The sequence below is a fragment of the Conger conger genome, chromosome 3, assembly GCF_963514075.1.
Source record: "Conger conger chromosome 3, fConCon1.1, whole genome shotgun sequence".
NCBI classification, from domain to species: domain Eukaryota; kingdom Metazoa; phylum Chordata; class Actinopteri; order Anguilliformes; family Congridae; genus Conger; species Conger conger.
In genome coordinates this window covers 18,579,721-18,596,497 of record NC_083762.1, presented here as the reverse complement: position 1 = coordinate 18,596,497, position 16,777 = coordinate 18,579,721, and the positions used below count along the sequence as shown (strand labels likewise).

Genomic DNA, 16,777 nt, shown 5'->3' with positions numbered 1-16,777 from the left:
GAGAGAGAGAGAGAGAGAGAGAAAAAAAAAACACTGTTTTCTGTGGACAGGAGGACAACACATGAAAATGTGCTTATATGCACTTTGGGGGCATGCCCTTAATGTTTGTGTGTATAAATATGTGCATAGAATATGTGGGTGTATTCAGTGAATTTATACATTCATGCTCAGACTGTATGTGTAATACTGTATTAGTGCTCTGACTAATCACTCAACAAATACATGCAGGCAACACTCATGAAAAACCTTAAATAATAAGCCCTCTCTCTCTCTCTCTTTCCCTCCCACTCTCCCTCTCACAACTGCCCTCCCTCACCTGCTACGCAGATAGAATACAATGAGAAGGGGGGAGGGGGGAGGGAAGAGAGAGAGAGACTCATTTATCACAAGCTGTACCTCAGTGGGCTCTAGTTGAATATAAATAACATCACAACCCACAGAATGAGAAAGAGAGAGGAAGAAATGAAGATGGGCATGAAGAGGAAGGACTATACATGGAAGGAGAGTGGAGTGAGGCAATAAAAGAGAAAGAGGGCAAATATGTGGACAAAAAGGGAATAAATAATATGGTATTTACACTGAATACCTTTATGACGTGATTTCCTGTCGAAGCTAAATATTGCCGCATGAGTTCCTGAATTAACCTCAATGTAGAAACAGCTGAATTTAAAATACCTGTCAAATCTTAATTTGTTTCCTTTCAATGCCTATGGGATATAGTATTTATTTAATTTATAGTATTAATATTTAGGCTAATGTTGTACGGTGTTGTACAAGTTCAGCCCTAAAGCACGTTAATCCATTTTTGTTTAATCTGAATCTCAACAAAAATGGAAATCTTATTCGTAATCGACAGCAAAATAGTCAAACGGCTTAGAAATCCATACACGGCATAGCCTAAAATGACATTTGGTGCACGAGAGCGGTGGGCAGATACACTTGGTGAAAAGAAAGCTCGAACACGTTCATGTGTATTACTAAAATCCAGAAAAGACGACATGCGAACCTCAGAACAATTCATATTTTATACGACAGATCAACAATTATTATAATAAATTGAAACTAAACAGTAATATTCCTCGAATGTTTTCGGGACATATTCATATCTCTTCGTCGTCGTGGAAGCCTAAAAGCCCATCCATGCGACCTGGCCGGATTAATCTTAAAAGCGCAGATCGAATTTATGACACACAGAGTCCCAACCAAAACAATTCACGACTGGGGTCAAAAGGTAAATCGAGGTGGGGCGTGGGCTCCCTCTGGCGGAGGACTGAATAACGCGTTATTATTCGGTAATTGTGATAGTGAATATTTATTATACAATGATGAAAACTAAAGGCAATTAAACATACGAGACAAAGCAGAATTCCACATATTAATTAATACTCAAGAGTTATTCATACTCTAATTGGGTTCATATACAGTTCATTTTAATACAAAAGTTATTATTAATCCTTTATTTTAACAGGTGGTCACATTGAGATAGGAATCTCTTTTTCAAGTGAGAACTACACTCACCGAGCACTTTATCACATATGATTTAGACTTCTACTGCTGTACTTATTTGGATACTCACTCTGAGCACTTTATTAGGAATTTATTAGACTTCTTTTTTAGACTTCTAGTGCTGTAGCCTATCCACTTAGAGTTATGATGCATTGTGTTTTCAGAGATGCTCTTCTGCATACCACTGTTATGTAATGTGTAGTTATTATTTACTGTCACCTTCCTGTCAGCCTTGACCAGTCTGGCCATTCTCCTCTGACTTCCCTCATGAACAAATCATTTCTGTCTACACAACTGCAGCTCACTGGATTTATTTGTTCACTTCGTTTTCACCTGTGGTGTGCCTAAAATCAAATAATGAGATCTTGTGGAATAGTTATTGGCCTTCAGCATGATTAAAGTCGAGAGGTAAGTTTCACGATAAGTGCCTTATATATAAACAAAATGCAGTGCCACTCTCTTCTTTTTGTTAAGGAGGGCCATCCAACTTTATCATAAAGTGCAAAATGGTGAGTGTGGTATCAATCCCCAGTAATGAAGCACAAGGCGCTATAATAGACAGCATCAATAGGTTTTAGAGTGGTAGCAGCAGCATGCTCATAGATAATATCCCCATAATCAAATACAGATAAAACAGTATAATGATTGGCCTATTAGCAGGAAAAAGGCATGCTTTGTTCCTATAAAGGAATCCTAGATTAAATCTAACTCTCTGAGCAAGGTTGTCCACATGTGTCTTAAAGGGCAGTGTACCATCCAGCCAAAAGCCAAAATATTTGTAGGAATCAACCGTCTCAATTGGCGCACCAAGGAGAATGTGAATACCAATACGGTCTTTGAGAAATAGATACATTTTATTTTCTGTTGTTTTGGCTCTATACTCCAGCACATTGGATTTGAAATCAAACAATTAATATGACCTGAAAGTACAGACACTCCTTTAATTGAAAGGCATTCACTTCAATTGAGACCTCGTGTCTAACCCTATTTTATTCACAGTCTTAAAGGTACAATAGGTTTTTGCGTTAAATAATTGTTACAAGATTGTTATAAATCCCTTCCTATCATTGAAAAGGGCTCATTGACATGTTGACTCTCTCTCTGCCTGTGTTTATAGTCCTTAAATTTGGGTTTCAAAATATGCATTTGACGAGCCAGCACTCTGTACCAAAACATTGCACAGCTGTACAATAATTCAAGCTCATTGGTTGAAAATTGGTTCAAATTGCCACAGCCATTTCAACATCAGTATGTTCACAGATAAGGGGGAAGGGTAAACAGTGTTGTGGTTTGAAGTTACCTATTGTACCTTTAAGATATATCCACGGTTAGGGCGTAGGCAAAAATCGTAGTCAGTAAACAAAACAGAATGGCAAACAAAAGAAGAGGGTAAGGCAGGCTCGGAAATCAAAGGCGAAGTCTTTCTGGAATCTCAAGAATTAGGTTTACAAGGAATTCGGCACTAAAACTGATCAACATTCTGACACTGGTTCAAATACATGAGGGAAGTTGACAATCTAGGCGGGGCTGGGAAAAAGGTGGGCTAAACAAATAGACAACAGGTGGGGAAACATAAGGTAATAACATAATAACGGGAGACGAAAACGCGGACTGGATGCACGTAACAAAACATGTAAAACATACGGCTCCGGATTTGGGAGTAGACATTTGCATAGATTGAAGACGTAGTGATAGTCAGAGACAGGTGCGAACACATTGCTGAAACTAAGTAATTAGGGATAGCATAGGGAGGCAGAGTTACAGAATAGTGCAGAAAAACTAAGAGATTGCGTTAGTATTAATCGGATTAGTACTGTACAATACCTAGATTAGTAGTAGTTAGTAAGAATAGTGCTTTACAACATTTAACTACCAAGAAAAAGCAGGAAGTAAGAATCGCGAGTTTGGAAGGAATTTTTGAAAACCCGAAAATACCGTAAACACCCGAATAGTGGGACACTCAGACAGGGGAGTGACTAGGCTGGTAGACATTCAGACGCAGACATAACAGGGGATGACAAATGAGAACTGTAATGGAAAACAATAACCAAGGATGTATGAAAAATGGATAAATAACAAGAATAAACATAAATACACACAGGACAAATACAGAAACATTACAGTTAACAAGTAGGTTGAAATCACCGGTACAGTTTTTTTACCAGAACTTTGGCACTAAATTTAGAACCTTGAGGTAATTTTTCAAAACTTTAAACACTTTTTCAACTGCTTGTATACAATATACATAAACCAAAAATCATTTCTTCATATTGACACAACTTAACATCAAAGTTTTAGAATTTCAAAATGAAATACACACATTACATATGATACGACTGTCTTTTCATCCATTACTTTGCATTCCGGGTAGGATGATATGCTTGATAATAAGGACATGTATATTTGGCTAAATATTTTGCATAATTGGTGGAATTTAGCTTCAATGCATTTCCACTTTCTGGATCTGAACAGTGTTTTGATTGTGTGGGCTGGGTTTTCATAGTATGTGGACGTGAGCTTGATGAAGTCCTCCCGTACGGCAAAGAATCTTGGGGTGACTCTTGATAACTGCCTCACCCTGGCTCCACAAGTATCCTCCACTGCCAGAACCTGCAGGTTCTTTCTGTATAATATACGCCGTATCCGTCATCTCCTGACTGAGAAAGCCACCCAGCTCCTAGTCCAGGCGCTCGTCATTTCCCGCCTGGATTACTGCAACTCCCTCCTAGCTGGTCTCCCAGCGTGTGCCATCAAGCCCCTCCAGCTGGTCCAGAATGCTGCAGCCCGCCTGATCACCAGCCCTGGTCGGCTCATGTCACCCCGCTTCTCATTGGCCTCCACTGGCTTCCTATTGCCGCACGCATCCGTTTCAAGGCCCTAGTGTTGGCATTTCAGGCTGCTAAGGGGACTGCCCCACCTTTCATACAATCCCTGATCACTCCCTACTCCCCAGCTAGACCACTCCGGTCTGCCAGCTCTGGTCGCCTTACGGTTCCCTCTCTACGTGCACCTGGCGGTCGAGCTGCACGTTCACGCCTGTTTTCCGCTCTGGTTCCTCAGTGGTGGAATGACTTGCCTACCACTGTCAGAACAGCAGAATCCCTCCCCCTATTTCGACGCAGACTCAAAACCCACCGTTTCAAACTCTACCTTAGTCCTCCCTCCTGATTTCCCCTGCCCCCCTCCTTTCTGATATCCCTATCCTTGTCTAACCCCCCCCCCCCCCCAAAAAAAAAATGCACTTATGATGACAACTATGTTTAGAACAGCATTTCATGTGTATTTTGCTAGTTTGTGGATGTGATGCTTTGACTTATGGTAGAACCTATGCACTTGTAAGTCGCTTTGGATGAAAAGCGTCTGCCAAATGACTAAAATGTGAAATGTAAATGTAAGTCACCCAGAAACGCTGAAACATACATCGTTGTACACTCCACCAGGAATGATAATTAATAAAATAAAAAATATTTTCAATTGAATTCAAACACAAAAAATCGAAATAATAATAATTCAAACTAAATGGGAAAATATTTTTTCAATAATAGCCTAATAATAATAATAATAATAATAATAATAATAATAATAATTCAAACAAAATGGAAAAAGTAATTCAAAATGTTTTTTTTCTTTTAATTCGTTTTTTCCTTTTAGATATACTTTTGACACAGTTTTGACTTCATGTTGTCATACGATTGGACAAATCAACGATAAATGTAGGGGTGGGTCATGACGCAACCGTTTTGGGTGTGTTCAAGTTGCAGGAAAGTCAAACATACATCTGGAAAGCGGCTATTTAAGACGAGCCTCGTGAAAACATATCAGTAGTGCTGCTCTGGAGCGTATTAGATGTACAACACATAATTATTAAAGGAGCTAGTTAAATACAGATTTTAGCATTATAGGATTAGCCTGAAATGAAATCGGATCCAACTTAAAAAGTTAGTCAACAGGACAGCAAGGCAAATTCCAACAGGCGATTTGTATTGCAAGACATTACGGACAAGCTAGCTACCTAGCCTACTTGGTGTGAAAGATTTACAAATGTGAAAGTGTTGTCCCAGCCAGTGATGAAGATTGAGTTTGCTCCGCTAAATATCCCGCTGCGAAGGCGCCTGCAAACAACGTCGGTAGTGCAATGGGTATTCTCTTTTCTCGCTCTAGGTAAGTGGATAACGTTAGCTACCTAGCAAGTAAACACGGTTGAACAAACCGATAAGCAAGCACCACCTGCACTGTCCAGTCTGCAAAAAGTTACCACACGTGCTTGCTGCGATTACCGTAAACGATATGTACGTACAGGACTTCAGTGATTGTGCACTGGATTCTCAATTTATACTAAAAGTAAACATAAAACTTTAGCTGGCAACTTAAACTAGGCACACCAGTAACTCCCCAACATATGTTCTAGCTAGCTGTAATCTGTAAACTAATTAGCAAACAAACAAAATTAGAGAATATTTGCACAGCTGCAAAGAGTATTACTTTGCTCTATGTAGTGCGATTTTGTGATGTCCCTAATACTGTACGTTAACTGTTACCTTTTGAAAACAATGTACCGAATTTCCGTCTGGCTCTAAAGTTGGCGACTGTGTCCTCCATTGTTTCTGTCACTATTTTTGTTGACACCACAGTAATGCGCCTATGATTTGTGAAAGTAAACTGGAATGAATTTGATCAGATCTCGAAGAATATACTGAATATGTCATTTTATATTTGAATGGGTTATTTTAACGAGAATACTTTGAAACTAAATTGGTGGTTTCTCTTGAACTATCCTATTAAGAGAATATTGTGCCAGTGTCACTCCTTCCCCATTTTTGGTAGCCTATTAAAATGAATTATTAAATTGTATTATTTTTGTCTATGGATAATTCTTAATCACGTCCTTGACGAAGACGTGTTGGAGGACAAGTGACCACAGCAACCCATTCATTTTTCAAAAACACAATGGTTAAACTAGGCCTAGATGAAAATTTATATTATCAGTTACCAGTCAATATTTTCCAGTCATTTTCCAATATTTACCAGTCAGTTTTCATATAAAAGTTGGATGGCTGACCTGTAACAGAAGAAAACAAAGATCTCAGGGGGAGGACAGGGTTGCACCAGCTGTACTTCAGTTCAAATATAACCTGGTTAGCTATAAGTTTAAATTATACTAATAGTCTTGATTTATGCATTACTAACATAAAAGCTGTGACACAATGGAAATAAGCTAAGAACGTAACTAGTTAATAATCCTTTAGCCTATACCTGCATTTAGCAGGTGTCATCACTACGGTGGACCTCAGAAATCTCAGGAAAATGACCGTGAGTTCATAGACCTCAAACGATGCATGGAAAATGTCTGTCTGTCTACGGAAAATGTTCGTGGGTCTATGGAAAATGGCCCTCAGTTGAGGGAAAACATCCCTTGATCTATGGAAAAAGTCCCTTGGTCAATGAAATACAGCCCTCAGTTGAAGGAAAACATCACTGGTTAAATTCAGTATTTTTTGTTATTTTCAACAGTTACAGCTAATAAAGTACATCTGAGATTGAAGGAAGTTTTCCATAGACCGAGGGACTTTTTCCATAGGTCGAGGAATGTTTACCTTCAACTGAGCACCGTAGACAGAGGAACTTTTTTATTTTTTTTTATTTTCCCATGCACCCACGGATGTTTTTTGTAGACAAACGTTTTCCATATGTCATCTGAGGTCCATGAACTGATGGGTCATTTTCCTGAGATGTCCACCATACATCACACAGCCACTCGCTAACTGTAAAACATATTTTCTGCACCCAGCATCATTTTTTGGCAACACCGTGGCATTTCGCAACTTGGTAATCAATTAGAGGTTTCATTTATGGATATTATATTTCAGTAGCGATCTAGCTAGCAAACTAGCTACGATGACAAATGAAAGTTTCCATCGTTGATTATCCACTTGTCTTTGTAATGACTTTAAGTCCAAAAGAGTTACTATATAACCAGCTAGCTAGGATACTCACTCTGAGCACTTTATTAGGAATTTATTAGACTTCTTTTTTAGACTTCTAGTTAGAGTTATGATGCGCTGTGTGTTGAGAGATGCTCTTCTGCATACCACTGTGGTAATGTGTGGTTATTTGCATTACTGCCACCTTCCTGTCAGCTTTGACCAGTCTGGCCAGTCTCCTCTGACATCTCACATTAACGAGGCGTTTCTGTCTACAGAACTGCTGCTCACTGGATTGTTTTTTGTTCTTTGCATCATTCCTTGCAAACTCTAGAGACTAGTGTGTGTGAAAATCCCAGGAGATCAGTAGTTTCCACGGTCAAGTTTCCAAGTCACTTGGATTACATTATTTCCCCATTCTGATGGTTGATGTGAACACTAACTGAATCTCCTGACCCGTATCTACATGATTGTATGCATTGCACTGCTGCCACACAATTGGATGATTACATAGTCACATTAATAAGTAGGTGTAATAAAGTGAAAATGTTCCTAGTAAAGTGCTTGGTGAGTGTGTAAGTAATCATGGTGTCACAACATTTAATAGCTGATTCTGTTGTAAAGTCACTAGAACTTTACACTATGTAAAACTGGTCCTTGGGATTTTTCAGCTGAATGGTTAGTTATATCACAGTTATATGATAGAATGCATTAAATGTACGCTTGCCAGTGACAAAGTGATCCGAACAAACTCGTATATATTCAATGTGTCTGGTGTAAGATCTTGCCTACTTAAATTGCAAATCCACCGTGATCTTCTTTCTGTTGACAACCTTCACATTTCTTATCCCTGGTGGGTAATAATCTTTGGAAAACGAATAAACAATAATTAATCTGAGTTATTGTTGTATTTTTATCCTTTGAGAGTTAAAAACCTATATTTCTGGTGGAAAAATACATTGAGTTCTATGGGAAGGTTGTCCTCCTCGGGTCAATGTCACCAGGTTTGTGACGTGTAAGTTTTATTATACAAGTTTGATTACCATGAAAAGTAGTTGTATGGTGTTACTGAATAATAATAATAATAATAATAATAATAATTATAATAATAATAGTAATAATACCAAGAAAATGTGCTGTATGATGACTGCACAAAAATGGTGAAAATAATAATACTCTTCTTTTGCTTTTCCTCCACCCTACCCAATCACCACAGCTCAGTGCTGCTTGGCCGGGTTCATACTGCTCTGTCTAAGCCAGTGGTGGCTTCTGGCCATGTTGTACGCAGGCTGGCTCTACCTGGACAAGGACACACCTACCACTGGAGGCCGGCGTTCACAGTGGGTCCGCAGCTGGACGGTTTGGCAATACTTCCGGGACTATTTCCCCATTTCTGTGAGTGTCCAGTATTCTAATGGTGCACATCACCCTTGACTTCAGAGTGATTACAAAAGTCAGCACAAAAGCTATTGTTTATTTTTTTCTTTTCTATTGTAATAATGATCTATTCATTGTTATTCATATGCATCTCCATGCCCCTTTCTTGTATGTTTTATTATTGATATTGGTAATTCATTAAATTACATTTAAATAATGAACTCAGAAATGTGAATATAATACTGGAATATCCGTGTTCTTTTCGTTCTGCAGCTGATAAAGACGGTAGACCTTGATCCCAAGCACAACTACCTGTTTGGGTTCCACCCCCATGGTGTTCTGGTTGCAGGAGCATTTGGCAACTTTTGCACAGAGGCATCTGGGTTTGCAACCTTGTTCCCAGGCCTTACCCCCTACCTGCTGATGCTGCCATTCTGGTTCCGTGTACCATTCTTTCGGGACTACATAATGTGTGGAGGTTGGTTTGGTTTGCCCCTCCTGGAAAGTTATTCAAGTCGTATGAGTGGCTCACTGTTCCAGTGTCTGGATTATGCCCCTCAATCTGGTATCTTCACCATGCTCTGCAGGGTTGCACAGGTGTTCCCCAGGGTGGGTAGTTTTCACCCATTGGGTTTTCCGTGCTTCATCTCAGACGAGTGACCCCACTAAAGGATCGGCCAACTGGAAGCTGCCTGCACCAGCTGTGCCTGAAATCTGGTCCTCTGATGTAATGGCTGCTTGTGAAACTGGTGGTTAGGGGGGTGAAAAGGAGAAGTATTGCAGACCAGAGGAGGAGAGGGCCTATTTGAGCGGCCCAAATTTAGCAGAACATGTAGGGCCCTGGTCTTCAGTGCAGTGATGAACCCCATCAAATCCTGACCTTGTTGGCACCAACTATGTGAGTGACAATATTATGTAGAATATTGTCGAATTAGACTGTTAAAAATGGATAGTTCAATTTATCAAATACATACCATTGGACTGCATGTATTTTATTGACCACCACAAATTGTGTGTGGACTGAAAGTTATTTTTGATATTTGCCACTCAACTTTACAATGGCTGGTATGCGGCATTCATGGGTTTGTGGTTTAAAAGGTGAAGGTACACTTCAAGTAACTCCAAGGCAGCTTATGCAGCATGTTATGCATCTAGTGGATGTACATGGGTATATTACCTGATTAAATGTGATTTAAAAAATTATAATAATTTCATTTTAATTTCATGCTATTTTTTACATGAGTCATGCTATTTTATTGCCCTCCAACTTGAATATGTTAATATTCAGTTAATTGACAAGCCATTTATAAGTTTAAAACCAAACGCACTACTCTTCAATTCTTGTTACAACGGGGGGTGGATTACAGCTTTCCAGCTGGAGCTGTAATCCTGAATTGCATTGCTTAAAGCACACAGGCCTAAATGGAATTGGGGATTTGAGAAGGGCCTCTACAGGGCCAGTTCCTTTTCTTCCAGAACTTCCTTCAGTATTTTTCTGTAAAATAAGAAAATAACTTATTGATGTTTAAATGCAGTAGCACAGTTTGTTTGCACAGTAGAGCAGCGCCTTATCACTGTCACATGGGTCATAGAGTATAGAGTTCATATTATCAGTATCTGCACCTCAAAGTATTGCACCATATTCCAATACCAGGAGTTCTGTAATGTTTCGGGTAAGAACTAGATTGCATGGACACTTCCCACTGGGTTGGGATAGTGAGAGAAGGCAGGAAGGAATAGAGAAAGGAGATGGGACAGGAGGGGTGGTGGGAGAGGTGTATCTACGCCGTTTGCCTTGTGATGGGGTTGTGCCATTGGTGCCATTGCACAACAAGAGATTGTGAAGGGTTGAAAGGTCTCCCATGTGTATGTCTGATGGAGTATTGACTGCTGACCAAGTGAACAACATTGCAATGGTCCTTCAGGAAGCTGAGTGTTGGTGGGTGGGGGTGGGGACGGAATATGCACTCACTTTGGCAAAGGAAATTAAACTAGAATATTTCCAAGTAATTCAGAACATTGCAGTCTCTCTCTGTACACATCCGCTGTGGCAACTTGCACTTGTGTAAGTACAAAGATTACACAGTACATTAAACCACAGGGCTGTTTCTGAGTAGTATTATTAATAGGAAGCCCAGTTCAGAGCTATAGCAAACTGAAGCCTATAAGGTATGACACAGAATTATTTCCCCCTTATGTGCTGGACCCTTACAAAGGCAATGGATACCCTTGTGGGGATATGTGTGCACTGTATATTTCTTCCAGCTGTGATAGTTTGATATGGGGGGTCAGCAGTGTGGAATAGTTGACAACCTACGACAAGGCTGTAATCTGAGGTAGGCCACTATAGTTGTATATTCTTCAGCAAGGCATCACACAAAGCCCTTCCGTGCAGTGAATAATAAAAACCAGTGAAGTCCAATGACATTACCAACAAGCGCAGCCATTATAATAAAATTTTTCAGGTGCGGTCTGTAAGTATTGGACAGTGGTAAGTGATACAATTGCTGTTCTTCTGGTTCTGTACGGATTTTAAATTTAAATGATTAATATGAAGTTAAAATGGTCTAAGGGACCAAAAGTAGGATAGCTGGCTTCTCAGCCGTTTCTGATTAGTCAGGTGTATTCAATAGCTTCCTTAGTAAAAGTGTAAGAAAGCTTTCAGTATCTAGTCTTGATTCTAGGGTTTTGATTGCTTTTGGATTCTTTTGTTGGCATTCGTAAATATGAGGACCCAACTTGTCCGTTGTCTGTCCTTCCCATTCTTGTGAACTTGATATCTCAAGACTTGAGGTTTTTTTTTTTGTTGTTTTTTTTTTTTTTTGGTTTTTTAATTGGCACAAACGTCCACTTGGACTCAAGGATGAACTGATTAGAATTTGGTGGTCAAAGGCCAAGGTCACTGTTACCTCACAAAATACGTTTTTACCCATAACCCATAATGCTAATTATTACAATATTTCACGTAAATGGATTTCACGTCTAATAGGATAAAATTATGAAATGATGACATTTTATATCCAAAAGGTTAAAGTTCAACTTCACTGTGACAATGGTTTGCTTACCACTGTAGCTGAGAAAACAAGCTATTTTGTTTGTTGATTGGTGATGTAATCATTAGTTGATTTTTTAGAGTTATCAAATACTATTTGTTTGAATATTCTTCAATTGTTGTTGGTTTGACAGAAAGAAATGATGGTGCAAATCAAATAAATTCATACAATATTGTTTAAACATGTGGAATTTTATTAAAAAATGTAAATCAAATATTTTCCTTGGTCTTATTCCACTACTCTGCCTTTAACTAAATGTCCAGGTTGTAATGAGAAAAAAAAAGACATTATAGGTAACACAAATGACAAATAAACGGCACATAATTTTTATGAAATTAATATGAATAAAAATAATAAAAATACGTTAATCTCTACTTGTGTATTCATCAAGTTTATAAGTTAGTTGTGGCTGGACAGACAGGCATGTAAACTGCAACTTGACTGGCGAGCGGCGGCATACAACCGTGAGGCAGTTATTTTGCTATAGTTTGCACCTAACTAGTGGCTTGCATCTTATTTGCTTATTTCTCAGGCTCATAATGGCTTCCCTGACTGTCAACTCTCTTGACAAACGGCAATAACGGACTCTAAAGGCAGCTAATCAAAAACAACTGAGAAGCCAACTGTCCAATTACTTTTGGTCCCCTAAATTGGGGTGGGTGGGTGTGTGTGTGTATGAAAATGGATGTAATTTCTACACGGATCCACTGACATGGCTGTAATAGTCTGCAGTTTAAACTGCTATTCATTGTTTAATTTCAAATCCAATGTCCTTGAGTACAGGGCCAAAAGAACAGAAACTGTACCACTGTCAAAATACTTACATACTGCAAATACTTAGGTTCACAAGCAAAAGGAATCTGACATTAAAAGTTTCGGGGGAAAAACATCATCCTGTGGAAATTTGCAGGATTTAAAAAAATATATTTTTGTTTTTGACTTTGGAGAAATGGGTGTGCCATAAGATGTTATTTTTCCAAAGTGTGCCACAGTTATACTGTAGATCGCTTGGCTTGACACTCTGTTGCTTGACTATAAATTGGCCTTAACCGCTCCCTAGCTCACCAGCAGCCTCTGATACAGCAAATAGAATAATGAGAATGTGATTTCTTGGTAGTCACAATGTGAAGTTTTTAGGTGACCGATGCTTAAACTTGATTTAATATCGAAGAACAGTTCCTTTTATTTGGAATAAATACCTTGCACAAGTTTTTACTTTTTGTTCATAACTCAAACTGAATGCGCTGATCTCAGTATTCCAGTCCGACTACCTAGGTTTGCCATTTTGGATGCAAGTAGACTACATGTGCATGTGTCTTGGGTTCAGTAAAGACCCCTAGATACACCATGAATAAAATGTATAATTTAATGTGATTTCCACTGCCCTTCTCATTTCTTTCCTAGGCCTGGTGTCCAGTGAGAAAAGCAGTGCCAGCTACATCGTGAGCCGTCCAGGTGGGGGCCATGTGGCTGTAGTGGCTGTAGGGGGCGCTCCTGAGTCCCTGGATGCCCGCCCAGGAGCTCTGACTCTTCAGGTGCTCAGTCGGAAAGGTTTCATCAAATTGGCCCTTAAACACGGGTATGGGACAGCCGAGTGTATGTTTGTGTGTGTGTGTGTGTGTGTGTGTGTACACGCACGCACACGAGAAAGTCTGCCTTTTTGTTGAGTGTGTGTGTGTGTTGCTGCCTGTTTTGATACCATTATGAACAAGAGTTTTGGGTTGTATTTGTATGTGTGAGTGCAGTTTCTCTCATTCTTATCTATCCCCTTCCATTTTTCTCCCCAGGGCCCAGTTGGTGCCAGTCTTCTCGTTTGGGGAGAATGAGCTTTTTGACCAGATGGAGAACCCAGCAGGCTCACCCCTGCGTCGCATCCAAGACAGCCTGCAAAAGATTATGGGCGTGGCCATGCCTCTCTTTCATGCCCGGGGTGTGTTCCAATACAGCTTTGGCCTTCTGCCCTACAGAAAACCCATCCATACAGTTGGTAAGAAATAGATCTGAAGTCATTTCTTTAATTAAAACAACTTTACAAAGATGATTATCCTTTCTTCCTTTTTATCCTCACCTCCATGCTGTGCTCTTCTCTCTGTCTCCCCCTCACTGTCATTCTTCATCCAAAAGTGGGCCGGCCCATCTCAGTGGTCCAGACCCCATCCCCTAGTCGAGAAGACATAGATGCGCTGCACAAGCTCTACATGGAAGAACTCCGCCAGCTTTTTGAAGAGCACAAAGCAAACTATGGCATCCCAGAAGACAAGCACCTTACATTCATCTAGTGCTGTGCCCTCATGGCCTGTCCTGTCACTCACATACTCATCTCCCCTTCTGTCTTCCCTTGAAAAGTATTGCCTGCTGGTCCCTCTCAGCAGAAGGCATTCCTGGCTCTACTGCGTTACTTGTATGCTGTATATAGCAATCACAACTTCTCTGTGTATAAATCACTGTGTAAGAGGAAAGGCTATAATATTCTAAGGGTATCACAGTGCATTATCATGGCATACTATTATGGATGCTACATGTATTACAATATCATGGGTTGAAATAAAGAATGGTAGCTAAGGCCAAACCATCACTGAATGAGTTTCTATTTCTGTCACCATCCTTCTGGTAAAGTTTTTATTTCAAACTTTACCAAAAGAACAGATTTTTCTAATCTGTTCTTTCCGTCTCTGGTGTTTCAAGTGCAGTGTACACTTAATTCTGTATATATTAGACTTGTATTATTTGTTAGTCTTATGTCTTCTGCTGCTGTAGCCTAGCCAATTAGAGATTTGACGTGTTTTCAGGTATGCTCTTCTGCATGCCACTGTTGTAATACGTGGTTATTTGCATTACTGTCAACTTTCTGTCGGCCTTCTCCATTGACCGCTCTCATCAACAAGGTGTTTCTGTCGGCAGAACTGCTGCTCACTGGATGGATTTAGTTTTTTGCATCATTCTGAGTAAACTCTAGAGAAAATACTCAAATCAGCCCGCCTGGCACAAACAGTCATGCCACAGTCAGAATCACTGATGAAATTTTTCCTCCATTCTGAAGGTTGATGTGAACATCAACTGAAGCTCCTGAGCCATATCTGCATGATTTTATGCATTGCACTGCTACTACACGATTGGCTGATTAGATACAGGTACAGGTATTCCTAATAAAGTACTCAGTGAGTGTACATCTAAAACAATCTATTTATAGAAAATGGCACTTTGCACTATTGTTAAATGGGTGGAGACCAGTGACCATCAGTCTTTTTGGTGACTCGGTTCAATTGACCATCTCAGCCTTGTCAACAGTCGAGTAACAACTTTATGTATTCTACTCCTTGTCTTCCTTCATGCACCGTGATTGCAGATTTCCAATAAGTAGCTGGCTGGGTGTGATGTAGGAATATTGTGGGTGTTGTCCTTTATTAGTAATGGTTATCATGGTGCACTGCACTGTCACAGTGGGAAGCAGAGGGGCTGGGGCACAGGAGATGTGCGTCATCAGGTCGTTTCATTTGCATATTTAAATCATCTGGATGGAGAATGATCAAACTTATTTTAAGACTAGTGGTCCCTAACTTTGAATATACAAATCGATAAATATCGTAAATAGTGTATTGCGAACAATATTTTTTTTATACTGCGTTTTGTTATTTATGTGCAGATCTGTCCGTGTAAGCTACATTTAGGGCCAGATGCAATGGCCTTAGCACGGGTGTAAAGTTCTGGGCCGCGTTTCCCGATAACGATGTTTCTTAGCGTTTTACGAAGACTCGAAAGGTATACCTTACCTAAGTTGTTTACTTTTCTATGTTTGTTTCCCGAACTATCACTTAGGCGGTTGCTTAAGGGATAGCTTCTACGTGCGACGTTACTAGGCCCATCGATGGCTCTAAGATTGATTATTCACTCCATGCAGCGACTGCTTGACTGCATTATGAGAGAAATTAGTGTTTTTATTAATAAAACACTGCAGGAATACTTACAAATATTGCATTTATCACGACTGGTGGGAACGCATTAACAGAATTTAAAACTTACAAGAAGTAAGTTTGTCTTATCTTTCTGAAGAGATTTCTGGTATTGAAAAGAAAAAATCTTAAATGGATACACTAACTGATAGTTTTTCATTGAAAATTTGAATGTACACATGTATACACATTACACGTGATGCACACACAAATTCGAAGGATGGGTGTTGTCACGTTTGTATAGATTGTGTAGTTGAAAAATGCTAATATGCTTGCACCATAATGATGCATCATCTTGTCTACATCAGTAAACTACTAATACAAGGCAAAATTGACTATTTGAAATTAGCGTTTATATTTTACTACATGGATGGAAAACATTAGCATGGAAAGACTTGATGAAGGGTTCAATACTATCTTATGAGTGTCCTAGTTTTCTAAAATTCCAAACATTTCTAAACGGTTAAAATGTATCACTTTGCTAGCACCCACCTCTGACTTGTGTACACAATGAACCATTAAAACCGGTCTTTCTATCTTGGCATGGTCACACTGGCATTTTTGGACTGTGTAATATTTTTCTAACACCAGTGATTAGGTTATCGCTGGACCATGTAGCGGCCACATTTCCCACAATCCCACAGGACAATTCCGCGACGTCCACCCCGCATGACGTCGAGCTCGGTTCATAAACTTTCCCTGTATAAGAGCAAGGCATGTTTTTGGGATTGGCCCCTTCTATTAATTTCTTTTTCGACGCACCCTCTTTGTCCATTCTCTTCACCTCATCTGCTCCGAGGCTCGGACAGAGGCTGAATTATGCACAGCGCACCACCAGCCCTACGGACACACCTAGTTTACCTCGCGGTAACTTAGTGGCCTATAGTGAGTGGAAACTGGTGTACGTGGACCGCTACATCAGATCACCAACAAACAACAGCAACGAACATTTCCACCCGGAAATAGAACC

General features: G+C 39.7%; 1 protein-coding gene across 1 annotated transcript; it reads left to right on the top strand.

Moving 5' to 3' along the window:
- The first annotated feature begins 5,260 nt into the window (after window positions 1–5,260).
- mogat3a (monoacylglycerol O-acyltransferase 3a) lies at window positions 5,261–14,429 on the top strand. Its single transcript, XM_061236728.1, has 6 exons — window positions 5,261–5,667; window positions 8,644–8,822; window positions 9,078–9,282; window positions 13,262–13,436; window positions 13,645–13,844; window positions 13,982–14,429. Exons 1-6 carry the CDS (start codon window positions 5,574–5,576, stop codon window positions 14,134–14,136), a joined length of 1,008 nt encoding a protein of 335 aa, XP_061092712.1. The 5' UTR covers window positions 5,261–5,573; the 3' UTR covers window positions 14,137–14,429.
- Window positions 14,430–16,777: the final 2,348 nt, after the last annotated feature.

Bases quoted from the DNA above. Each gene is read 5' to 3' on its own strand.
- mogat3a (XM_061236728.1), top strand. From the start codon at position 5,574: ATGAAGATTGAGTTTGCTCCGCTAAATATCCCGCTGCGAAGGCGCCTG. The intron at 13,437-13,644 runs GTATGGGACAGC...TTTTCTCCCCAG, and splicing joins AAATTGGCCCTTAAACACGG to GGCCCAGTTGGTGCCAGTCT. The intron at 13,845-13,981 runs GTAAGAAATAGA...TTCATCCAAAAG, and splicing joins AAAACCCATCCATACAGTTG to TGGGCCGGCCCATCTCAGTG.